At 41.8% G+C, this 26,827-nt stretch overlaps 2 protein-coding genes across 8 annotated transcripts in view; one reads left to right on the top strand and one right to left on the bottom strand.

Annotated features, from left to right (window-relative positions):
- LOC146646544 (dynactin subunit 1-like) overlaps positions 1–6,889 on the top strand; it is a 37,101-nt gene extending 30,212 nt beyond the window's left edge. For all 7 annotated transcript variants that reach the window (XM_085392387.1, XM_085392385.1, XM_085392383.1 and 4 more), the window contains 13 exons: positions 112–280; positions 535–603; positions 783–995; positions 1,145–1,306; positions 1,741–1,872; positions 1,976–2,104; positions 2,362–2,504; positions 2,574–2,740; positions 3,616–3,743; positions 4,027–4,210; positions 4,594–4,667; positions 4,810–4,899; positions 5,047–6,889. In XM_085392387.1, the coding sequence (XP_085248513.1) occupies positions 112–280; positions 535–603; positions 783–995; positions 1,145–1,306; positions 1,741–1,872; positions 1,976–2,104; positions 2,362–2,504; positions 2,574–2,740; positions 3,616–3,743; positions 4,027–4,210; positions 4,594–4,667; positions 4,810–4,899; positions 5,047–5,184 (1,798 nt within the window). In that variant the 3' untranslated portion in view covers positions 5,185–6,889. The remainder of the gene's footprint in view (positions 1–111; positions 281–534; positions 604–782; positions 996–1,144; positions 1,307–1,740; positions 1,873–1,975; positions 2,105–2,361; positions 2,505–2,573; positions 2,741–3,615; positions 3,744–4,026; positions 4,211–4,593; positions 4,668–4,809; positions 4,900–5,046) is intronic.
- Positions 6,890–6,972: 83 nt separating this feature from the next.
- alms1 (ALMS1 centrosome and basal body associated protein) lies at positions 6,973–20,153 on the bottom strand. Its single transcript, XM_085392381.1, has 18 exons — positions 20,044–20,153; positions 18,729–18,861; positions 18,283–18,394; positions 16,320–18,177; positions 16,046–16,205; positions 14,707–15,876; positions 14,367–14,482; positions 12,861–13,959; positions 12,645–12,764; positions 11,542–11,697; positions 10,349–11,310; positions 9,893–10,010; positions 9,417–9,596; positions 8,218–8,462; positions 7,875–8,040; positions 7,647–7,704; positions 7,439–7,538; positions 6,973–7,226 (listed from the first exon to the last, which is right to left on the bottom strand). Exons 1-18 carry the CDS (start codon positions 20,056–20,058, stop codon positions 7,182–7,184), a joined length of 6,813 nt encoding a protein of 2,270 aa, XP_085248507.1. The 5' UTR covers positions 20,059–20,153; the 3' UTR covers positions 6,973–7,181.
- Positions 20,154–26,827: the final 6,674 nt, after the last annotated feature.

Below are 26,827 nucleotides of genomic sequence, written 5' to 3'. Positions count from 1 at the left end.
TAATGTCCTGGCTGTGCCGGACGCTGTTTCACTGCTTCCAAATAAAGAATTTTTTCAGGGGTTGCTTATCATTAGAGTAACTCCTCCATACGCTCTTCTTGTGCTTGTCAGAGCTCTGTCTCAGTGCAGCGTGGAGGTCTATATGAAGATCGGCTCTCTGTACCCAGAGATGAGCGTCCATGAGCGATCTCTGGACTTCCTTATTGACCTGCTGCACAAAGACCAGCTGGATGAGACGGTCAATGTGGAGCCGCTCACCAAGGCCATTAAATATTATCAGGTACACACAAACAAACGTAATGCGTGATTACTGCAGTTTAATATAACTGTGTTTTATTAAAACATAAAGTATTTAATGTCTAATATTCTGCCTTATTTTCATTATATTTATATTATTTATTTTTATACTATAATACATTTTCAATATATTATGGTATATTTTTCTATATTGTATTACAAAATTCATTTGCATTATGATGAAAACATGCAATTTATACTCCTACTGCTTGTTTAATGATATTTGTCCTTTTTCAGCACCTGTACAGCATCCACCTGGCAGATCAGAATGAGGACTGCACCATGCAGCTCGCTGATCACATCAGAGTGAGTATCGACATCACCTGCAGTCTCCGAGGAATCTGTAGGAGGTTTATAAACCCCATCGGCCCTCAATCCAGCTTTGTTTCAATCTTTTTTCATGTATTTTTATTAAGATGCTTCTGTTTCTGCTGCCTAAAGAAAATAGACTTCACTGGTTACTCGTGGCTTATGTTCATGTGCAGTTTACCCAGAGTGCCTTGGACTGCATGGCTGTGGAGGTGGGTCGTCTGCGGGCATTCCTGCACGCGGGTCAGGAAAAAGCCGATCTCGCCGTGCTGCTGAAGGATCTGGAGACATCCTGTAGTGACATCAGGCAGTTCTGCAAGAAGATCCGTCGCAGAATGCCTGGAACTGACGCGCCCGGCATCCCAGCGGCACTTAGCTTCGGACAGCAGGTAACCATAGTGACCAAACCATCAAGTTAAAAAAAAAACCCCAAAACAACAAGAACCCCAGATCTATGGTGAAAGTCACAGTAAAAAAAATAAATTTTTTTAAAATCTTTTTTTCATTTCATGTTCGTTTTTACCTTTTTACCCAACAGGTGTCAGACACCCTTTCAGACTGCAGGAAACACCTGACCTGGGTGGTGGCAGTCCTGCAAGAAGTGGCAGCAGCCGGAGCTCAGATGATGTCACCTCTCGGTGAACAGGAGGGGCTGTCGGCCGTCAAACTGGAGGACGTGGCGTTCAAAGCTGGAGAACAAGTGCATTACATTACATTAGTACTTAATTAATAAAGGCCAAGTGACCTGACTGAGACGTATGTCCAGGACACTGCTTAGAGTCCTTTGTAATTCAGAATTGTGGCTGACAACAAAAAGTAATATTGATTTAGGTGCAAAAATTCTTTTATAGCAGAATATTTCAATTAAATGAATTAAAAACAATGCAGTGACACAGTGACAACAGTTTCCATTAGAAGTCATCTTGCAGCAGGAATTATTGGAAATTTTGCAAGCCAGCAATTTTTTGAATGAACTCAATGTGAGCTGAGAAAGTGTTTATGTAACGGAAACTATTATAAAAGTCTCACCTGCTAATCGAGGAGTTCATGCACTTTGACTTTTGTTGTGTGTCTGAGCATGTTTATGGACAACTGTTTTGACAGCCTCCTGGACAATCATACTTTCGTTTTCAGATCTATGGATCCCAGGGTGCCAACCCCTACGAGTATCTGCGACAGTCCTGTAGCATCGTCATAGCAACCATGAACAAGATGGCGACTGCTATGCAGGAGGGAGAGTATGACTCAGAGAAGCCTCAAAACAAGGTAATTAGCTCAGTCTGGGGCCACTGTGAAGGTGTGTCGGTATTTTAGTTCTGGCTTTGTGAACCCAGAATATTATTTTCATATTACTCCGTTTTTCTTCCAGAACCCTCCGCCAGTAGATGTGCGAGCGGCAGCTCTTCGAGCAGAAATCACAGATGCAGAAGGACTCGGCTTGAAGCTGGAGGACAGAGAGACGGTCATCAAGGAGCTGAAGAAGTCTCTCAAGATCAAGGTAGAGAGAAGCAGCAAATTCACTGTGAATAAAAACATTAAAAACACAGAACTGCCGAATCTTTTGTCAGGTTAGAGCTCATGCAGCTGAAATGATAGGTATGTATCTGGAGTTTATTGTGTAATCGTGTTTTCTGAACTGGTCAACGTTCACATCTGTACACACTGAGGGAATCTGCTCCAAAATATCTGAAGAAAAGTCACAAATTCTGCAGAGACACAGTGTTTTGATTTAGGGGGGTATGTGTGCTTTTTCAGGGAGAAGAGCTGAGCGAGGCGAACGTGCGTCTCAGTCTGCTAGAAAAGAAGCTGGACAGTTCATCCAAAGATGCAGACGAACGTGTTGAGAAGATCCAGACTCGACTGGATGAAGCCCAGACTCTGCTGAAGAAGAAGGAGAAGTAAGAATAAGAACACGTCTGTAGATTACTGAGATCTACAATTGTGTGATGTTGTCCTCTCCTCTGCAGAGAGTTCGAGGAGACGATGGACGCTCTGCAGGCCGACATCGATCAGCTTGAGGCAGAGAAGGCCGAACTGAAGCAGAGAATCAACAGCCAATCAAAGATGACCATCGATGGGCTGAGAGGAACCGGGCCGTCAGGAATCGCTTCCATTGTCACAGGAATGGCCGGAGGTGAGTGAAGCAGCTGCATAACATGCTCTTAGTTTGGTGGTTCTCTGGTAATAGATAAATTCCCACTTTAACTAACCTACCTGATAATCACACTGCAGGATTGATACTGAATTTTGTGGTTATATATCATTATTTTAACTCCAGTTTAATACCTTTCCTCAACAACCAATGATTCTTCTCTCCGTATAACTCTGCTTTAATTCCTCTTATTTTCACCTACTCATTCTTCAGAGGAACAAAAAGGTATCTACTTGCTTCTATTGGCATCTGATGTGATGATGCATGCTTATTTATTTTATTTTTTTACCTTTAGTGGTTCACTCGCATGATATGAGAGGAGTTAAACATGACATGCATGTGTCACTACAAATAATAATACCACTAAACCAGGACGTTGTAGCACAAGAAAGAGCTTTGAATTAAATTGAAATAAATAATCTGACGGTGGATCAAACAGCATCATATTGTTTGTGTTGTACTCAGTATCTAAAAGTCTTAGTAAACCTTGTAGGAACTCATTTTTGTGTATATGCATTGTTTTGGCATGCACACCATATCCCTCCCATGTCTTTAAGGACATCTGCTTATTATTTATGCATATGTTTGTATGCAAGTCAGTCAGAATGCACAGGAATGGCATCTGCCAAGTAAATGCAGTGGAATAAAAAGTCAAATGTATTTTTGCTTCCACCGCCGTGCACCTCTAGCATGCAAGAGGATTATTTACTTTTTCATCAGAACTCAATGTTAAAGACGAGAGTGCAAAGCTGTGGTCAGAGGGTCAAACGAATGTGAAAATACTGCCAACATTCAGGTTTAAATAAAGCTTTGGCTGCACTCAAATACTCATAAGGCGTTCCTGTTATCGTTCACAGCAAACATGGTGTCAGGTGTCGGCTCTGGATCGGGCGTTCAAGTGATCGACTCACCTCTGCTGACTCAGCAGATCGAAGCTCAGAGGCTCTGCATCAAACACCTGAAGAACGAGAACAACAGGCTGAAGGTAACGAATGCCTCTCCACCACCTCAGCATGCGACGGATGCAACAGTGAAGTCACACTTTAGAGGTCAAAGAACCTGCAGAGGCTACACAAATAACTGAAGAGTGAAATTATTCCTTCATTAAACACAACAAATATGGTTAAAAAAAACCCCAAACTTGTAGATTTTCAAAGCTGAGATTTTACTTCGACTTCCACATGGTTTGAGGCTTTTTGAGTTAAGATCACCACACCTAAAATTAGATGGATTATTTTTATTCACCATCAACATGTGTTCTCCAACAGGCGGAGAAGATGCGTGCTCAGCTCGCCTCTCTGCCTCCTCTCAATGTGACCAAGCTTCCCTCCAAAGACGGACGTCCTGAAGTGCTCTCCAGCGCCCTCTACCGTAAGACCGATCAGCTCCTTGAGACACTGCTGCAAATGAGTGCCAATGTCAAGGTGGTGGACATCACTGGAAAATCTCCTGGTATGTGACATTTCTTCCTCGAGGAAAGGAATTCATAAATATTTGACACGACAGTGTCAAAAGCAGCACAGTTAGACTGAATAACTTTTAGCTGAGTGAAGAATTAATGTGCAAAGAAAACTAAAATGTTCTCCTACCTGATATCTCACCACCAAGAGTAATTATTTTGATTAAACTGGCATTTTCCCATTTCTGTAGGCTAAAGCAGGTTAGGTAACAGGAAGTCTTCATAATATTTGCCTTGTATTGTTTGTGTTGTCTGCTAAATCTATAGAATCCTGGATGATCTTAACTTAATTACACCAGAAATCATGTGCAAATATTTAGAACTGATTGTTGGGCACTGATTTCAGAGATTTTCTCATTTTGTTTTTGCCCTGCAGTGACCCCTGGTGCTCAGCTTCTGGAACAGACAGCTAGACTGCAGTCCCTGAATGACACTCTGGACAGACTGAAGGTGCAAATAAAACACAAAGCTGTGAAGCACAGAGAGAATAAGCTGATAAAAATGCACAAAAGTTACATTAAAACATTACTGTTCAAGCTGATGCTGAACTTGAAGTACTCACCTTAGTCTTCATCTCTTCTGCTTCTGTCAGGACGAGGTAGCAGAACATGTCGTCAACCTGCAGCCCGGAGCCCGAGTCTCATCTGATTTCGCCACGTTCCCTTCGACCTCATTTGTTAAGGTAAGTCTGCTGGTCCATGCACTCTGGTAAAGCTCTGTTTTGACTTGGAGGTGGATGAATGAAAGCTTTTGGCGGTCTCACAGTAGCAACAGGGTACAAATACTTGTGAATTTAAAGTTCTAAAGCCGACTGCTTTTCTGTGTTTAGGTGAAGGAGGAGAAGAAGGGTGACACTGTGCTGGTGGGAAGGGTCATGGTGCCGTGTCCCCGCGGTCAGGAGCAGGTCCACCGCCTCGTCCTGTCACAGTCGGAGCTTTGGCGAGTTCACAGTCTGCTGCGGACCTAAACATCACATGCCCCGCCTTCCCGCCAGCCGCACCAAAACACTCCACCACCATCAGCTTTTTCTCCAGGGCCAAACAAGTCAAACCAGGAGGCTTTTTAGGTTATTAGCTATGAGATTACAACCTGCAGCTCTGGCATCAAAGTGCACAGGTGAAGGCTAAAACGTAGAAATATAGAAGTCTGAATTTGTTAGTCGACTGACAAGCAGCTTATTGGCAACTGTGTTAGTCATTGTCACATTAAGTTTTGAAGACTGAGAAGTCTTCCTCAGATTTTTAGCGTTTTTAAATGTCGAGGGTTTTCATGTGTTATTTGAATATCAGTGGAATCTACACTGATGGCTTGAAAAACATTTATTGTAATTATTCCTATTTTAAGACATTTTAAAAGAACTGAGAAAATAACTGGGGAGATTAACTACTAGTGATTACTTTCAGTCCAGGTCAGAGGCTAAAGAGAAGGACTGTTGTTTTTTCACACAGCCAAAATCAGACTGCACATCTTTGCACATGTGACTTGTTTCAGGCAACTCTGCATTTGACTGAGGCCTTGCTGGCTGTAAATTGGAACCTGGATGATGAGATTGTGATGCCATCCTTGTAATTTACGTCTAGATTTTGTTTTATGGCCAGAAAAACAGAGATACAAGCGACAATGCTCTTGCATGCTGCCCAGATTCACCAAATCTATGTAGTAGAAAATGAGCCAGCCTCCTCCTGCACCCTGGTGTGGTTTATATTTGGCCAGAACATTGGATGTTGTTTCATATTTCCCGTTTGCAGTTATTGCCTAACGAGATGTGAAGAATCATGAGCCTGTGCTGTAAACTTTCATGAGGTGTCACAGTGACGTTCTCCGTTTTAAGAACATTGCTGTAAAAGGAAAGGAGCACTGAAATGATGGATTTGCCAGTTTAAGTGAGCGGGCATTGACACGGTTTTTTTGGGGTTTTTTTGCACATTTAATTTAAATACTGAGCCTTCTGAAGTTAAATACAAACTGAGGGTTTTAGTGTTTACCTCTGTGGCTTTGCTGGCTGCACAGAACAGAAAAATAAAACAAAAACATTAAGCTCAGTGGTTTTCCTGAAATTCTTCTGCAGATTTACACACAATCTGGCTGCACTTTAGCCAGAGCATTACATGGTTTAAATGATTTCACATATACTACACTTTTGGTGTAACCTGTAACTGTGTACTTTATTGGCTTGGTATAAATGACACACTGGTCGCACTGGTGATATTCGACTGCATTGCTTGTGTTCTGCCGAGCTTCCCGTTGCTGTAGATTTTGTAAACTTTGTCCGAGCCTTAAACCTGCAGAGAGCCTTTTGGTAAAGATCAGTCACCTGTCTTATTTTCAATTTGTTTCAACCAAACATTGTTTAAGCAAAGCAACATCTTTGCCAAAGAGTCTTTGTTTTTCTTCTCTTCACATCTGCCATGTTTGATTTTCAAGGAGCTTTTAATTTATTATTAATTTGTCTAATAGACTGTTTTGTTTACACAGTGCTGTCATAACTTGAAGTTTTATTTATTAATGGGAATCTAAGTAACTGTAGTTAAAGAGGGAAATGCAGACATCTCTTATTTATTGGTTGTAATATTTATCTGTGCTCTCAGTGAGCAGCTGATGTACTGAAACTGCAGCTTGTCTTACCTTTTTCCTTGTGTGGCTTCTTGCTCATGCACAACCAATAACTGATCAATAAAGACATTAAAACAAGCATTTCACCGTCTTGAATCTACTGTGGGTTAAGCAAAAACAATAATTTACATCTAAAACATGTAAATTTGTTCAAATTTTGTTTATTTTAACATAAAAACATTTTCTAGTTGCGAATTTGACCTTAAAAACAAACAAACAAAAACATCAGAGATGTTTCCATTTAAATGTAATTCTAATTTCAACATAATCTTTAAATTAAAAATATGTACATTAAAAGTGTAAAAAAATAGTTTCACGTCGTTGATTTCAATATCCAGTCTCTTGTTCTGATTATTGCCACGCTGATCTTCTGCCCAGGAGTCTGTTTGTGATTCTCTAAAAGAGACACAAAACACAGTCATTGATTCGATTCACACAACGTTACAGTTTGACACAGCAAGCAGTCTTAAAGACATCTGTGGTTTCAATCATACAAACTGCTTTAACACACAACTTTCTTCTAATTTGAGCGCGTGAGGCTTATTTATAGGAACATGTAATTGGAGTGCTCGAAGCACGGACACATGAATGACAAAAGGTGTTTGTACCTTGTTGAAAAGTTGTGCATTCAGTCGGTAAGTGTGATACTCTGCTTTCCTTCGTTCCTCCTCTCTCCTCCTCTGCACCTCTGGCAGATTCTCGTATATCCTGACGGAGAGACAGTGTTCAGTAGAAGATAGACTGACACTGATACTGTGTGAGGTACAGTTATGGTTCTGATGTCGTCACATAAAATGAATCATAACAGCAGCTTACTGTTTGGACCTCTGGATCATCTCCTTCCTGGGAACGGCCCTCTGGAGCAGAGCAGCGCCTTCAGAGAGAGAAACAAACTAACTGAATAACTCTCTAAGCTAAATCAAAAAAGACCTTATAGTCCCTCAGGTAACATTTACTGGATATAAGAAGGACAAGTGGACAGATTATCAGCTCAGTAAACTAAAAGTTCTTTGAGCAGCATCCATCCCCTCCACTGTTTGGTACCTGCAGGCCTTGGCAGCCTCCCAGCTCCTCCTGGGTGGTTAAATAGATCCCCCCTCTCTTGGATTAAAGCAGCTTGTAGCTTCCTCTCTTCCACCTGCAGAAACAGACGATTCACCCTCTGCATGGACCGGGAAATAAACTCTGGACGATGCATCTCCAAGGCCTCCTGCAAAGTAACAGGAAACCGACAGTGTTACCTTTTTAATTGGTATTATGATGGTAAAGTTTATCTTGCTGACACCCATGATAGAAGCCTTTAAGTAGGTAAGTTACACGTCTGAAATTCAAATCTTTTCATACAATTCCTACGACTATAATTCTCTAAAGAGGAATATAAGCTAACCTGAAGTGACATGTATGCTGGACCAGAAGACATCATGTGTTTAGGATCAGGCTCCGGCTCCAGTTCAGGCTCAGAGTGATGTTTGTTTGTGTCCTCATGCACTTGTCTCTGTCTGAGCGGCTGTCTCCATGGGTTGATTCTGCTGTACGGTTCAAACCAGGCGATGTTTGGTCTCTCTTCCTCCGGCTGGTTCTCCTTCCTTGCCTCTGACAGCAGGCCGTCAGCAGAGATGAACCATGAAACGGCTGAAAAAGCCCACAGAAAAAATTTAACCAAGAATAAAACAGGGATTTAATTTAGAAAATGAAAATTTACAGTTAGCTACAAACAGGGATGGGCACCGGTTCTAACATAAACGGTAGTAACCAGACCGAAAAGCAGCGCACATTTCCTGAGATTTTTTTCCCTGAGATGCCGTACACTTTTAATTCTAGCCAATCATTTTACCCTTGCAAGCGTAGTAGGCGGGCCCAGGTACATACGTTCTTTTAGAGCAGAGCTACAGATTAAAAATGTCCAAGGCGAAGCGGTCAAAGTCTGGCTGTACTTCACAGCAAAAGATGCAAACTCAGCAGCCTGCAACAAGTGCTTTAAGGTGATACTGTGCAAAGGAGGTAACACCTCGAATCTGATGAAACACCTGGCGAAGCATAGCGTTATTTTTAAAAGCCGAAAAATGCACCGTATTTGATAACTTGCTGCAAGACCTCACACCGAGTGCAGGTGTGGGGTGTGCACCTGTTATCGGACCCGGAGTTAGCAACATCCCCCAAGAACCCGAAGACGAGAGTCCTGGTCCCTAGCCCTGCCAGTGTAGAAGAAATGATGATGGATGATGATGGCAGCAGCAGCCGTTCTTCTCTGCGTGAGTAGCTTAATGTTGTTCGTGTGTATTTTACGTTGAGTAGGCTAACCACGTTATTACATTAATGCACGTAAGGTGAACTAGCAAACACCGTCGTAGTTACATGCGGCTGTCTTCTTGTTTGATGGCAGATACTCTCTTCACCCTGGCCAAAAAGGCTAAAATGACCAAAGAAAAAGTAGAAAACAGCTAAACATGAGAGGTTTTTGGACAAAGTTTGTGTTCTCCATTCTTTAAGCACCGGCACCGTTTCAAAAGTGCTGGTTTGACACCGGTATCGATAAAACCTAAACGATACCCACCCCTAGCTACAAATCGTTGCTAGTTTACAAACCTTTAGGGTAAGGCTTTGGTGGGGTTCTCTTGCTCCTCCTCCGCCCTCCTCTTTCTCTCACTACGCTGGACGAAGACAACGAGATCTGCTTGAAAGCTCTAGCTCCTCCCGGGGAAGGGAACGTGGTTCCAACATCTCTGGTGTGTCGTCGAGTCCCGTTATGAACAATCTCCAGGTCACCTGTGTGAATTTGGACTGAATGTATATTAACTCCATCACATGTGCTTCACTCGTGTTAAAAAACACTCCTGCCTTATTTTCAGGAGAAAGCCTTAAAAGCGTGACAAACACAAATGAATACATTTTATGCCAAGGAATTTTAACAGAAATGTAATCTTAGCACAGACGATTTCACAAAGATTTTACAGCACCAGCAGCTGGTGCCAATAAACCTTTACAAAAAGGACCAGAATGTTCTTGTATATCACAATTTTAACTAAATCTGATGAATCAGTGGGACATGCGTCTTCTCTGACCTGCCTGGATTCTTTTGTTCACCAGTTTAATGGCCTTCCTACCCGGCAGACTCCGGGAAGGCCCGTGGTGTGAAGGGACGCTGTAAGTGCTGGTCGACGATACAGAGTCAGCAGCAACCTGAAGACGAATACAGTAACATCAAATGTTATAAAAAGTTATAATTTTTCACTCACCTGCCACTTTGTTAGGTAATGTTCAACTACTCATTATTGTAAATATCTAATTAGTCAATTATATGGCAACAACTTTGTGCTTTTAGGCATGTGGAGATGGTCAAAATGACTCGCTGAAATTCAAACTTGTTGGTACCAGACGGGCTAGTCAAAGTATTTCAGAACTTGCTGATCTACTGAAACACAACCATCTCTAGTGTTTACTTTTGCTTTACAGATTAGTGAACATTCCTTAAGATCGGTTTAATAATCTCTTACTCAGCAGCACGCAGATATACATACCGACTGATCAGTGCTGGTTGTCACTGACAGTGCAGAGGCGTGAGGAGGCTTTCTGTTTCTTCCTCCACTGTCCTTCCTCTCTTCTTTTTGCTTGTTGATGGTGTTGTACAGTTTACTGAGGCTTGGGGCGCTTTTCAGGTGCTGTACTTTGTGGGGGCCAAAGACTCGGATCAGTCGGGCTGTGTCCACAGTGGACATGGAGCCAGACGTGGTAGACAGGGTCTCCAACACATGTCTGTCTCTGGGAGAGGCGTACTGGCTCGGGGAGGAGCTGTGGGAGAAGCTGGAGGTGAGGGAGGCATGGCTGCCATCCTCTGTAGACCGGCAGGTTTCATCAACACGAAAGCTCAGTTGAATGGGAGATTCAGTTTTTCTCTGTCCTCTTAATTTACTCCCATCTTCTCTGACTTCACCTCCTACACTCCTCTTAATCTCCCCCAAAGTCTGCTTTATTTCTTTCTTCCTCTTTGACACATCCTCTCTCCTCCTCTCCTGTTCTGGATGATAACCAGTCACCTTCTGTGCATCACACACATTAAATCCCCTTGCACTTTGAATAAGGCGAGAAAGGTGCTCTAAACGCTCCAGAAGTGATGCTTCTCTGTCACTGCTGGGATGCAACTCCTCCGTGGTCCACTGATCGCAGAACTTTTGCCACAACTGGTCCAGAGGGTGCTCAGAACCCCTCTGCTGCTCGCTTCCTGTCTGAGGCTCAGAGGTTTGGACCCAGTGATTGTTTCCTTTACCGTAGTCCATTTCAGAAATAAACGGCTGAAACCTCTCAGGGTGAGACTCGCTTTGATGGTGTTGGGTGAACTGGATTGGGCTGGTCCCCTGGTCTCTCTTGAAGGTTTCTTGATTCCTCAGTAACGATTCCTCGATAAAAGTGACAGAAACCTGAGAAGAAGGCTTTAGTCTTTGGCTCACAGTCTGCAAGCTTTTATTCGATGTTGTAGAGGCATCTGTCAGGAGACACACACACAGAAAAATTACACACAGTAACAGGACACCAAGAACCAGCTAGTTTTCAGACACAAAACTGTCCAACTTAACATTTACAGCAACTTCAAAAAAATTAATGAACTCACATGATTACCTTTTTTCCACATACTAGTAACATAATGTTTCAGAATCAAACCAAAGAAATAAAGGAGGTATCCAGTGTGAATATGCATGCGTCGTGTTCAGGTTACCTCTCTTCCTATTTTCTTGCATGGTCAAGTTGGCAGTTTTCAGCCTCTTGCTGTAGATGCCCTCTGTGTGTCTGATGGTCACTCCGCGGTCCAACCCTGGGTCCTTGTTCCCGAGGACGTCACTGCTAAAGTGAGGAGGCACGGCGTCGTCTGAGCCTAGTTAGAATTCAATACTCTCTGTTATCTCATGAGGAGTGGCATTCAGAGCAAAACACGACTATTCTTCTTGTAAAAGCAAAACAACAACAAAAAAAACCAGTTAAAAAAAGTAAGCGAAATATTTTGGGTAAATATTTTGAAAAGATGTTCAGGGACAGCCTGCGCTTGTCGTCTCAGGGTCTCAGCCCTGCCTTTGTTTCACCCAGCCCCTGAACATGAATAATTAATGTGCTGCTTGGTGTACATTACAAAGAACCAGCTGCTACCCATTCAAGCACAGGAGAAATGAGAGCTCACAATTCAATTCCCAGCATGCCTCTGAATTCTTATTTCTAATCCTTTGAACATGTTTTACAGCTTGCAGTGTGATTTACGAAAGCATTAAAGATGCAAAAATGGCCCCAAAAATTCACGTTATAGACATAAATAATATATTTTATTAATAATATATATTAACAGACCTCTCTGCATTGAATCATATCTGTTATTAACCTCTGTCTCTCTTCCACAGCGTGTCTTTTATCCTGTCTTCCTTCTCTCACCCCAACCGGTCGCAGCAGATGGCCGCCCCTCCCTGAGCCTGGTTCTGCTGGAGGTTTCTTCCTGTTAAAAGGGAGTTTTTCCTCCCCACTGTTGCCAAAGTGCTTGCTCATAGGGGGTCATATGATTGTTGGGTTTTTCTCTGTATCTATGAAGCGCCTTGAGGCGACTTATGTTGTGATTTGGCGCTATATAAATAAAATTGAATTGAATTTTGTTCAAAGAAAAGAAAAAAACCACCCTAAACTCACCAGGTATGAAACTGTGGTTTAAGATCTAACAGTGTGAACAGACTACAAGCTGCGAGCTGAACTGCAGATGTTAAAATCCTCATCTTGTGACACTTCAGCACAGCAATATGGGAACAAGGCTGAAAAAGAAAAAAAAATCTGTGATAAATGTACCTGTGTGGGTGCTCTCCATGGTGGTGTCAGATGCCTCTGTGGAGGAGAGATCAGCCTCTATGTGAGGGACATAGAAGACCTCCTCACTGCCATGAGGTTTATAAGGCAGCAGGACAGGCACTGAAGTAGGAGGGAGATGCAGTTGGAATCAGTTGGTATTATGACTGATGTATTGCTGAAATTACAGACAATTAAAAAAGGGAAAAAAAAAACTACCTGGGGTTTCGGTGTTAAAGGGTCTTGTTGAAATTTCAGATCTTTCATGTGGTGTAAAGGGCTGTGCAGACGTGGTGGTCATCCTCTCCTGAGGCACAACAGTTTTAAAAACAGTAGAGCTGTTGGATCTTTCAGGCAGCCGCTGTCGTGATGGCTCTCTGGTGTCGCACCACTCAGGTGGACTGGACAAACCGACACCTTCATCCGGACTGCTGGCGGCTGATAAAGAATTTGTCCCCCTGAGACATTCATTAGGTGGCAGCCTTGAGATTACATCAGCCTGACTGGAGTAGACTATAGAGGTGAAGCTGGGATCTGTAGCTTTGGGGGGCAGAGTGAGATCGACATGTGAGCTGTGACCTGTATGGGCGGAGGTTTCAACTACAGATGAGCCTGTGGCCTGATCTAAAGCATGACTAACACCCATACCAGAAGCAGATAACTTACTATCTGGCCTGAATGACTGTGTGCTGTTGTATCTGACAGTCACATCTACTTTATCTAAACCCTGTGAGGGAGGAAGCGGCTCTTCAAACTGGCCTCCCTCAGTGTCTTGCCTCTTCTGATTGGCTGGTGCAGACTGAGTCACATTTTGATTCGTGTTGTGCAAACTGTTACTAGGTCCATGCACTGATGATTGTTCCCTGGTTGTTGTTTGTAGTAAATCAACCCCATGCTCTTCAGTCAGTTGCCTGTCTGTTGTTGTGGTTCTGACGGCTCCTGATGAGAGCTCGGTCAGGCGGAGGGGCTCTGGGGCTGGGCTGATGGGAGGTGGGGAAGTGGAATTTGAGGGGGAGGTGGAGCTTCTGTGGGTGGCGATAGTGATGGATGTGAAGACCTGAGGTTTTTTAGTAGGAAGCGTCACTCCTTCTCTGGCAGCAATTTCACACACTCGAGCTTCTAGGTCTGACTGAAGAGCAGTTTGTAGCAGTGTCCTGGAGTCGCGGGTGGTCCTACTCAGGCTGTGCAGCAGCTGGATTGGCTCATTTATAGCATCCCTAGGAACAGCAAACGTCTCCGCAGATTGAGATGGATCAAGCTCCCTCGAGATTTTAACACTGGATGCTACACTGCTCTCTGTATCTGTGCTGAACTGGCTCTGAAAGAGGCAAAAAACAAGTCTGTGTCAAATAGGGAGACCAGGAAAGGACATTGTTGGTGTTATACGTGTTCTTCATTCACCACACATCAAATACTTTTGCACTGCAAACCTGCATGTGAACCATAACTGGTGACAGTTTTATTATTATTATAATTTGTCTACAACAAATTAACATTTGCCCACAGCAGTCCTGCAACACACCAGTTACCTTGAGTATGAGAGCTGTCCAGACACGTTTAGCAGATGATAAATAAACGTTTACACAAATTTAGTTTAAAATGCATACAAACGTACGTATTTACATTTTATAATTCACTATATTTAAGTACATTGCTACAAATTACATACGGCGGTTGCCTACTTTGTAAAGTGCAGTAATTAAGAGTCATTCTTATAATAATTACCTTTATGGGATTTTTTAACAGCAGTTCTCGCTTGATCTCTTCTATCCGCCTTCTATCTTCTTCGTCCAGCTGCAGAGGCTCACACTGCTGTCCTGATAGCTTCAGCTTAATCCATTCTGCAACATTAAGACACGCTTTTTCATCTGACAAAGACGTCTTTGATGTCTTAAGCTACAATTTAAATAGGATCACAATTTAAACTAGATCAAATCTAAACAAATTTGAAGGGTCAAGTTGTGCAGCTAGTGGTCAGTGCGGCAGGTGAATTTTTGAAATTATCTAAAATGTTAAAACCTTAGATGTAAGAAACTCATTCATGAGTGTATGTTAATTGTTTTACCTCTAGCTTTGCTCTCCTCTTGGTCTGAAATGCTCGGTGTACTGGAGACCATGGTGGATGGAGATTCACTCTGCAGCAACTTGGCCACTCTGGCTGTCAGTGAGCTTTCACAGCTCCCATCACTCATCACTCCTTGATCAGCATCCTTGAGGATGGGTGAGGAGGACCTGCTCTGTGAAGCACCTTCAGAGGGAGTGTTTTCCTCCTCCTCCTCTGGGACATCAACTGAATCTGTAGGCGTAGAAGTGAGCTCTTGTGTACTCACAGCTGGTGGAGGTTTGATGGCCACCGGCTGTGTGGGGGCTTTGTCAGGAGGTGCAGCACTGCAGCCCTCAGGCTCTGTCCGGAAGGCTGATTTGGAGAGGACAAGTGACATCCCTGCACCATTAACATTGCTATCTTGTGGTGTTTTGTATGCCACTTTGGTTGGTGCAGTAAAAACAGCTTGTGTGGATAAATAATCAGATTGCAACGATCGATTTACACCTTTCTGACCAAAAGAGCTTTTCCTCATCTTCTCTGAGGTCAGCATGGAGTCAGAGGAGGATCTGGTCCAAAGCAGTGAGGAACATGTTCTTTGGTCTCCAGTTGTAGAGGACGAGGACAAATCCTCAAGTCTGCTGGTTTTCTTCTTCAGTAATGGGGATATGTCCTGATCGGGGAGAAGACGGGGGCTAATGGGGGAGGTTGAGGAAGCCGCAGAAGACCCAGTGGACATTATGGTCTCTGTATGAGAGACCAGTTTACGGATTTCCAACAAGGCCTTGGAGCTAACGAAAGAATCTTCTGCACTTTGATCTGCACTACGACTCGTTTGTAAAAGCAACTCCAAGCTTCTTTCTCTGTGCCTCTCCTTGACAGCTGGTGGCATGTCAGGGTTAAATTTGTCTTCTACCTGGCTGATTCCCCCACTGCTGCTTAAACTGCTGTCCTTCTGCTGTTGGCAAGGCTGCGGTATGGAAGAACGAGTGTTTTCATTGGGTGAGGTGTAAGGTGCCAGTTTGTGTTTACTCTGTCTAGCTTCTGTATGTGATGTAGGAGAAGTCCACCTGGCCTGCTCTGGGATAGTTGCCGCTGGACAGAGACTGTCCAGGCTGAACGGTATGGATATGCTGGAGTCTACTGACAGAATGCTGGACTGGGAAAACTCCTCTTTGTGGGGACTGCCACCTGAAAACACAATACCATATTTCAAACTGTAAAACCCCTCAAATTTGGGTACTTAAATGGGTGTGTGAACAGGATATATGACCATATTTTCATTGCCTGAGGAATTTTTAAAATCTCAACAGCTTTTCATAAAAGTAAACTTGTAATAGTAATTGTTGAGGTTAGATACCCTCGGAGGGTTGAGTGCTTTTAGTTGGGGTTCCAGTAGATCCTTTAATTGTGCAGAACTCAGTGGGAGAGAATTCAGGCTCTCTGATTGGTCCCCTGGGCACAAACGGAGTCAGGATTGTAGATGGAGACTGGTCTATACCCAAGTTACGAAGATACAACTGGAAAAAAAAAAAAAAAAAAAAAAACAGAGAGAAGACCAGATAATAAAGTGTAAGTCTAAACATAGAGTATTTTTCCCAGGTTGTTTTTTTTTTTTTTTTTTTTAAATTTACCGGAATTCGTTCATCAATGTTGAGCTCTCGAGGCTTGGGGAGAGGTGGTGTTGACAGTTTTGAAGTCCACGAGGGTACGTAGTTATCAATTTCTAGGCTGACAACAGATGACGTCCCAATGGAAGTTCCTAACTTTACTCCGCTGCAACTATCTTGAGAACTCGAAAGTGTCAAGTCTCGATCAAGTGACACATCACTGAAGTGACCGAGGCTTGTGAGATGTGAGGTTTGAATTGTATTGGTTTGATCATGATGATGAGCATCATCATCCTGGTTTTGACTCTTGTCTCTTTCTGAAGGGCTGTCGATCTGCTGATCTTTTTGAACTGACATCACAACTGTGCTAAGAGAAGAGTGAGACTGTGACCTGCCTAGGGGTGAGGCAGAGGGTGGTACTGCAGACCCCGTGTTCTCCTCATCAGCAAGAGCACTGCCCACTGCCTCCGTTCTTCTTGGAGAAGAATAGCCAGAAGGTGCTGTTGAGGAGGTCTGTGTGGCAGCACCTGAAACAAGAGGCTGCTGTAAACTCCTAATCTTCTGACTAACCAGTTCATTCAGGCTGCCAGATACTGCGTCATAACCTTTCTGTTTAGAGGGGATGCTAGAAAATCCCTGCAGTGACAGTCTATCAAACAAAGACACCTTGCCTGAACTCTGATTTGCCCTCCACGCATCTACTTTCTGCATATAGTTTAGACTTGGGAGGGACTGGACTTTTGCAGAGGCAGCATCCTCTTGGCACTGAGTGGCTGTGTTTGTGTTATGGGTGCAAACTACAGGAAAAGCTGGTTGTTGAGAAATTTTTGTGACTGACTGATAAGAGTTCTCTTTACTAGATTCAATGGAGGAAAGGTGCCCCAATTTATCCTTAACACTGGATTTGGTTGGGGCATTAAAAATCCCTGGAGTGGACTGAGACTGTGGAAGAAAACCCAGGTAGGAGCCATCCAACCCTGTATGGTTTCCTGAGGACCAGAGGTCTTGCTCTCTGCAAACCCGTTCAACACCTGTTGAAAATGGCCCTGTCCATTGCATACCAACCACATTTGTTCTACTCGCACTTGGCTTCCCCTCAGACATCTGTTTGAGATTAGGTGTGAGAGATGGACCAGGTGGCGTAGGACGTTTTTGCTGTTTGTTTTTGGATTCAGCTTCAATCCTGCTGCGTTTCTCTACTTCAGAGAGCAGCTCTCTATGTAACATTTCACTACTCTCATCAGGCTGAGTACTGCGGGAACCCACAGTGATGTTAGACACTTCAGATAACACTGTTTGTGGTTGGTCAGGATCTGAAACTTTGTGCTGCTGTTGTGTCTGCTGCTGGGGAAAAGAGACTTCACCTGGAGGGTGTTCTCTTACATCAGTAGTTTGCTGAGTGGTCAGTTCACAAACCTCAGTACTTTTAGACTCTTCTGTAGAAGGCTCTGTTCTCTTCACAGAGGTTTCAGAGGCAGAGGAAGTAGCACTGCTATTGCTGCTAAGCATCCCAACATCTTTCTGCAGGAGCTTCAGAAGATGCTGAGCAGGTATATTCTTACTCAGAAAGAAAGTCTCATCTTCAACAGGTTCTCCTTCTAGCTTTGCTCCAGGTTTAATCAAGGTCTCTAGGTCCTTCTCTCTGCTACTCATATCAATGACAATCACTGGGGGATGAACCCTTTCCTCTCGTTTACTTTGCTCCCCTGGTGATAGACTGTGCTGAGAGAGGGAGCAGCAGCTGCTTTCTCCTTCTTCAGAAAGGATGCTTGCCTGGGCCAATGGGTGCTGGGATAATGAGCCACGCTCAGAGGTACAAGTGGTGTGATCCTGGGATAAAAACTGAAACCGCTCTGAAGCCATGGAAACATCAGGGTATGCCCTTAAAACGTAAATAATAATTATCCATCTACATGTTATACATTCACACAATATGTAGAAAACTATGCACACAGAGCAAGCGATTAAGATGACTTTTTTTTCTTACCTTAGAGGGGCAAATTCTGTCTCACTTTGTTGTAATAAAGAAAACTCAGTGAGGTTGTGATCAACTCCAGGTAATAGGGAAAGGGCTGGAGACATGTTACTGTCCTGAAAATCTAACAGAAAGTGCAGAATGAACACACACAAATAAAAAAAGCAGCAATCTAACATAAAACTATGGTAAGACCCATCAGTGTTGGCAGCCTCCTGTTGTCATGAATAAATCATACATCAAACAAAATCTGTTTGATGACAAAGTCAGAGTTAAGTGGGCTGAGACACTTGCAAAAGATGAAGAGATTAAAGCTCTGCTGACACTCCAGTAGTATACAATCTGCAAACTCTACTTTGTCTATACCAAATCTACCAAATGTATCATGCAGAGGAAATAGGGGTTTAATATACTGATAGCATTGCAATCTACAATCATTACTGTGTTAATATCCATACCTAACTGTAGAGCAGGTGTTCTTGGCTGCTGAAGTTCAGAATGTCTTTGTGTTCCTAGTTGGCTTATGTGTGTTTGTCCAGCAGAACGGCTCACATCTTCATCTGCTGTCAACTCAGGAGATGCTGCCCTCCTCTGTGAAAAGAATCACACTTTAATTCTGGCAGCATTTCATTTACAGGAGGTCCCGCATTACTACATGGTGGTTTGAGGGCATCAAACGAAACTGAGCAATCAATAACTCTGCTTGAGACAAGCCAATGTCTGTTGAGAAAAACGTCTGTTACTTGATGAGCAAAGTGGAAAGCAGAAAGTTCATACATTCATCCCATGCAGCTCTGATTCCAGTTTGATTACACCAGTATTACACTGTTGTCAGTCAGAAGTCAGAGCTGATAGGAAGGCAACAGCAACTCAAACAAGTGTTTGTTACAACCAAAGTATGCAGAAGATGTACAACACATGAAACCTTTAACAAATAAGCTACGGTAGGACCAGCAAGACCAGACCACGTGCCTTTGGTATCACAGGAAAGCAAGAAACTGAAACCAAAGTCTGCAACGGGCTCACCCAAACGGGACAAAATAAGACGAGAAAAACGTTGTTTGGTTTGGTTTCAGGTGGGTCCTTTCTTACCAAATGAGCATCATTTAAACACCGCAGTTTACCTGAGTATTGTTGCTGATCATCTCAGTACATAATACAATTATCGACACTCTTCTATTTTGGATAAAGAACACGCTCTTCTCCTCGTTTCTTCATTCGTAAAATTTTTGGAGTTCTTCCTTTTAGAAATGATGGTGGATAGCTACAGACTGTAATGATCCTCATAGCAAGTCTGTGTTTTTTGGGGTTTTTTTTTAACTATATAAACAAAGCATTATTGTAATCTAACATCTCTATCTCAGTTAATTTTATAAACAAATCTGCGGTTTTTCGAGTCGGCACATTAGCAGCATTTAGTCATCAAAGTGATTTATTTATAACTAACAGACTAAATGGACTGACAAACTAGAAGCAACAGGTTACATTTAACCTGGTGTAACTCAAGAGACTAACCATTGACTAATGTGCATATTCTTTACGTTTGTTGCAACTGGACATGGAACAAGGAACATTATACTGGAGAGACTTGGGTAACGTTAAATGCTGGTTAGCAAAGCGGTTAGCATTTAGCTAGCTAGCCAGCTAGCTACTAATATCGCCAACACTGTGATTATATTCACATTTCCCGCCTTGAGAATTACTTTAAAGGCTCCCGAACCACGAGTTCCAATATTATCACACCAGAAGACAAGCTGCAATCGTGCAAATTACCTCTGGAGGTTCCATGCTGTCGTTTTTGTTGTTGTTGTTGTTGTTGTTGTTACTGCTGACAGTCCGCCACAACGAGCGCGCCTCCACCTTTTCCTAGCAACAAGGGGCGTTGCTAGGAAATACAAGCTCCTCAGCAAGGGACGTTCTTCTTCTTCTGTGGTGTTGGCACTTGGCACTTTACATCTCCTTATGTTATCTTACTGCCTCCTTTTGATTCTTTCAGTCGTAATTTATATTCGTGAAAAAGTCCCATTCCCTCCACTGATCCATAGACAGACGAGCTCACTTTTAGATTGATGTCCAGTATCTCCGAACTTTGTATAGTTGGGTCTTGTTTTACAGCACTCAGGAATGAAGACATGCTCCTGATACATGTTATAATAGTCATAAATGATTTTTTATTATTATTTTTTTGTGCATACTTGTCCCACTTACATTATTCAGATAATCAAATAAATGTTTAATATTAGACAAAGATCTATCTCTCTATCTGGTAGTTAATTAGTTTGAGCAGCAGGTGGCGGTGCTGCATAAAATAAATGAATTCACCTAAGACTCAAACATATTTCAGCTCCTATCCTTAATAACTGGTCCCAAATCAATTACAAGTCATGAATTAGCCCGCTTAAATGATGAGACCAGCTAATTTATCAACACTAACACAGCATTGTAAATCTGAATATTTCTATTTTAAAATCTACAACATTATGAGTAACTAAAACTTTAATAAGTTTACTCAGAAACTTTTCCTTTTGGCTTGTCAGAGTAAAAGTTTGATGTACCAGATGTAACATCTGCTACATCTTTTTCCAAAACAGCAGCCAAGGGCTGTGAGTGAGCTAAGGGGTAAATTGAGTTAGCAGTTCACCTTATCCCACCATAAGCCACTGAAATTGAATTAAATCTCGGAAATATAAACTGGTATTTTAATGTAATATCACATAATTGGCTTGGTTTTAGTAATTTATTTTAGTTTACTGGGTTTATTTGATTGGGACAGAGCACACATACACCAAACTCCTCCTGTCATGAGAAGCAGAAGATGCTTTGAACCAGATTATAATCATAAATACATTTCCACCTGTAGTCCTTAATAGCCTGACAAGTTAGATATGACAGAAAAGCTATTGTGTTAAGAAACTAAACAATAAAAGACTGGGGTTCATTGTCCCTTTATACAATCATTGGTTTGAATCTTTGTCTACTAAAGCTGTGTGACTAAGAATCAGCTGCTTTTTTTTTTTTTTTTTGCAGGTTGTAGGCCCTTGTCTGTATTTTTTCCAGCCCTTGTAAGTTTATAAATCTAAGTGATAGACACACTAAAGTCTCAGGGTAATACAGTGCAATACACCAGTGATCAGCTATAATCCTTAACTTTACTAAAGGATTTATGCAGCACATTAGGTTCTTTCAGCGTGTTTCCTTTTCTGCTTTTTTTAACTTTACTGAAGACATAGAGCATAATTTCAGTGAGGATCTTGTCAGGTCAAAGGTCAAAGCTGCCACTTCCCTTCCTGGAAGCTTGTGGTCAACATAAGCAGCTGTTACCGGCAGTGTTGAAAGCTGCTCCATTTCTTTCTTTCCCATCCCTTTCTTTAAAAAGCACTGGGCAACGTGCCAGTGTACTTTTTGCGTCTTCATTTGCACTCTCTCACATCCACAGCATGCTCGCACACTAACGCCCGGTGGAGTGCATGAACACATGAGTACACACATGCAAAGCAAGCCCCCGAGGGGTGCCCAAAAGTTTCCGGTCCGGAAGGCCGGACACAGAAACTCAGGAAACAATTGGGTGTCAGAGAGGTCCATGGAGTATTCGCTCCCTCCTGAAGTGTCGTTGCTGTTTTCCAGGCAGCAGAAACAACTCTCCATCTGGTTCCCCGTCTTCCTTTGTTGACAGGAGAGCGTGCTGGCATCATTCTGTCTCAGGATGAATGTGCTGCTGATACACAATGGAAGATGGCATTTATGTATTTATACATGCTATTAGCCACCGCTTTGAGCTTTTGGCTTTTGTTTTGCAGGTTCTAGACAAACATGTGTAACGTCATAGGTGCCATTCAGACTTTTGTTGTGTTATTAAAATAAAACAAAATAACTAATTTTTTTTAATGGCATGTTAAGTTGTTCTCTACCACATTTTGGGTTGGAACAATGTGTAAAAAGTAAATAGAGGTAAAAAAACAAACAAACAAAGTTTTTTTTTATCACTTTGTCATTAAAATTCCACATTTGATTTAAAACAGTAAAAAGAGAATGTGTAAAAATCTGAAACTGACAGAGCTATAGTTTTATTAAATAATGTACACTCTTTGTTCTAGGTTTACTTGCTCATATGCTCATTGTTCTAAATGCAGTATGTAATTGCATGGCAGCAGCTCAGTGCATTCAGGCATTTAGACATGATTAGTCACATCTTCCTTCCTCATCTGCTTGACCTCCAGTTTCCTTCATGTTAGTTTTGTTATGCCTATTTCCCATGCTTTTTTTCAACTCAGTATTTTTGGTGTAATTACTTTTTTGTATTTGGCATCCTAGTCTGCCATATGATGGCCCAATTTAAACTACATCTTAACAGGAAGACGTCTAAAAACCATTGTCAGTGAGCATAGTCCAAAATTTAGATTCAAACTTTAGCGTGCAAACGGAAAACAAAGACTAAAAAGAACATGAAATGCTATCAGCCACCTTCTCTGGAAACACGTCCCATGGATGCTGCAGAAAAGGGACCAGCTAGCTTGTTATCAGCATTGGTGAAGGTGTGGCGGGTGGTCATTAGTACACTTTTCATAGATAACTTGTACATCTGCGAAGGCACCATTAATGCTAACTGATGTGTACAGGTTTGTGGGGAGCATATGCTACAGATGTGTTTCAGCAAGACAATAATAAACTTAATAATAAAGGTTTTCATGCATTCTGCACAGTAAAAGACTCCAGGCCCATAAGAAACATTATACAAAGTAAGTAAGGACAAGGGAGGCACCAAACTGTCAAGCACCTGATATATCAAACAAGGTAAAAGTACAATACCAAGCCCCCACTTAAACAACTTGTTTTTTTTTCTATTTACCCCCCCCCCCCCCACACACACACACACACACACACTATTCTGCTTAACTCCAAACCCGTTTTGTAACGAGGTTACCAAAGGTTTCAGTTTTCTGACAGAAAGAGCTTGCTAAGCAGTCTTTGACATTTCACAATCGTTTCACATGAAATCTGCAATGTTAAACAAAAACCTTTTAAGGAAACTCTGCAGGGTGCAGGTCCTTGCATAACCATATCACAACCATATAATTATATAAAGTAAAAAAGCTGTGCAGCTTTTAGGTGTTCTTGAGTCTCTTCATTTGAGTATTTAACCTGATCTTTTCTTTGTTTTCTGGTCTTTTGAAACAGCTTCAAATAACTGTCGCAGCAGTGCAAGGAAGGAAGCGCTTTTGAAATGAATAATACCATTTCAGCTTCAGTCTATGATATGCTGTCATTATATCTTAAATCACTCTATCTCGCTTGAATCTGCATTTTACAAAGCGGGTAAACTTTGTAAAAGGTGATAGGCTTCAGTGTGATTCTAAATGTTTTCCCAGAAGTCTTGCAGCTGCTGTCTTACTGTAATCTATTACACAAGCTAATAAGGAAGCTGTGCCAGAAGGTGCTTTGCTGATGGGATAGACAGAGGAGGCTTTGAAGCGTGGTTTAGGTCATTCTTGCATTATCGTACTCCCTAAACGAACAGCACAGAGCACACCCATGAAGAATGGAAAACATGCAGGTCATTTGATGTGCTAAACAAGGATAAAGTTAAAGTTTTACTGTAATATAGATATAATTATTTGAGTATTAGCAGTTAAACTTTATCTCATCATTGCTACTTTGTGGCTATCCATGGAGGACCGATACAGGTTTGATTTTCCACCACGCCCTCTACACCTAGAGAAAGGTGTTTGTGTTTTTAAATTCTCTTATAGTCTTGATTTGTTCCACTGTTTCATGTAGAAAGTAATTTTATGACATTATATAGAGATATTAACTTCAAATTGATACACATGATTTCTTTTTTCCATGATGTGATCAGAATATCTAAAATACCCGCTGAATATTTGATCCTGTTTTGTGCGTCTTTGTTCTTTATGAGCTTATAAAAAGCTGCAGGAATGTAGATTCAAAGGTCAGACTCTTTTATGACAGGTGAACTCTGAACTTTACAAGTTGAGATTCTAGGTGACAAGTGCCAATGTGCAACCCTTTTGCTTTATATTACTTCTAATTATAACATAAACTTTATAAACTTTGGACCATAAACCTTAGGGTATTTAGTGTGGCTCAGATTCAAGTTTCCAGATAGAGCCAGCACACTTGATGGAGGCATGTTCTATCTAAAGTGCAAACAAACCTCTCACCCTGATCTAATCTGACTCCAAAAATCCCCTAACCATATAAAATCTTCATGGCTGACATTGTGATAAAATGTGTGAAGCGTAAGCACCATGAAACCAAAGACACGAGACCCTCTGATCCTCCTTCACCTGTCCTTTTTCTAACCCGGTCACTTTTTGTTACTCCCCCCTCACCGCCTAGACCCCTCAGGGGAACGTAACAGTTATCGCCCCATGAACATGACGGCACACACAGCCACCAAACAAGCTGCTCCCTTTTGAGCCGAGTGCCAGACAACACTGACTCTTTGAGTCCGATCACAAAGACCAACTGAGACTTGTCTCAGACCAAATGCCAAGTATCCCGAAGGCATCTTGCACATTGCAGTTACTCTTATGATGAAGAGAAAAGCCTTGAATACACTCTTTGCACACATTTGTACTGTGATGTTCAACACGTGCTGCCTCTCCACAACTGCCTGGTATTCCTGGCTCTAATAATAAAACCATGAAATAATTGCTCACGTACATGCAGTACGATTGAGGCTCTTTTAGCTGCACATTCAGATGGTAAATAGACAGTATTTCAGACTATATTTTTTTCAGACTTGCAGACAAAGTGCTGTTTTTCTGATCGTAGCTTTTAAAAACCTTCCAATTCAATTTTGTTTTTGTAGCAATAATTCATAAGAGTTGCTTTCAGGTAAGAGGATCAGATCAGTCAATCAATCCACTTTGAACAGCAGTTGGTGACAGTGGGATGAAGAACTCCCATTTAAGAGAAAGAGATCTCCAGCAGAGGCAGACTTGTGAAGGGCCAGCCATCTATAACAACTGATTGGAGGGTGAGGGCAAAGAAAAGAGAACAAATGGATCATTGAATAAATGACATTAATTGATTTTCTTAATGAATATGTCTAAACACAGGAGGAGTGATGATGTTTCTCCATTTCACAGCTTTATTTGCAAGTGTTAAACGATGCCTATTTTAGAATGGAATCACAACTGGAGGATAGCCGGGTAACAAACTGTAGGTAAAAATGAGGCCTTTCATATGATAGAACCTGTTTTAACCAGCAGCCCATCTCATATGGTGATGTGACCCTTGAAATGCACTTTTTGAATCTTCCTTCAGTGCATATCAGAAACTGGATCGAACATCCAGAGCACCAAAGCTTGTTTCTGTTACTCCATCTCACAGCCATTATACATCATTGCTGTTTAATGTTTATGTTATAGCCCATTATTTTGATGCTTCGATTTATGGTGACGATTGGAGTGAGTGTAAGACTTTTTTTCTCCCTGATTTTTAAAGCGATTGAAATCTTTTTTTTCTGTCCTGACCTTTTTCATATGGATAAATCATGTACTTATTAACTTATAAAGGACTAGATCTCTAGAAGTGGTAAACTTTTACCTACTCTTGTTTGGGTATAGTAGCTATATAATATGTAAAAGTTTAGATTTGAGATATTTAATAGTTTGTTACATATGGCACAGGGAGTGTAAGCATTTACGCAGATGGTACTTATATTCCCCTTTGTTTTAATTTGACTTTGAATTTGTTTTCTTGATATGAAAGTATCCACAGAATAAACCAAGATAAAACAAGAATCTAAGGCTCAAAAATACTCAAAGTTTGAATGAAAAAGTGGAACATTTCAAGCCACCCCCGTATACTTCTGTGAGTTAGATATGCAAGAGTTATTGCATAGAAAATGTGCTTATTTAGAGGTGGCAACATTTGTTTTAAGACTTTGTTGATTTTAATTGAACTGACCACTTAAGAAATTGATTCAAAAAACTCAGACTGAGTCGTTTTGACGAAGTTGCAGAGTGATGATTTAAGTTTTGCTTCAACCGCACTGTAATAGGAGACGTTTGTGTTTCTGCCACGCTCAGCACGTTTTCATGCTGAGCTCTCCTTTTAGTTCGGTTCAGTGAGAATCATCAGTGCTCAGCATCGGCTCATATTCAAAGTGTGAGCACTTTCGGATCTTTAAATTGTGTTTCGGCTCCGCTACCCAAACGACAGATACGGGAAATCTATCACAGCTCATGCAGTAACTCTACAGTGTAGCAGATATGTATGAATAATAATCTGTTCTCACGTTAATAGTTTATCTAAGTGTTTGAACGATGAGTATTATTTCAGTGATTTCATTAACTATGTAATTACACTTGGTGCCACTTGCAACATTTTCTCCCATCAAGTGAGAAAGACAGGTGTTACGACCCCTCCCTTATCCGTGAAGTATAGGGGGCACACTGCATGGCTGGCCACAAAACAGGAGAAACAAACTACGTCCCACAAATTTGCCACCTTAATCTTCAATAACAACTGAAGCTAGACAGGACTAACGCAACACTTCCCAGCACTTAATGGTTAAAAGAGAGGGCGA

The sequence above is a fragment of the Rhamphochromis longiceps genome, linkage group LG19, assembly GCF_057381845.1.
Source record: "Rhamphochromis longiceps isolate RC_006_pf linkage group LG19, R_longiceps_female_GT1.1, whole genome shotgun sequence".
Taxonomy (NCBI): domain Eukaryota; kingdom Metazoa; phylum Chordata; class Actinopteri; order Cichliformes; family Cichlidae; genus Rhamphochromis; species Rhamphochromis longiceps.
This window is presented reverse-complemented; position numbering and strand designations above follow the sequence as displayed.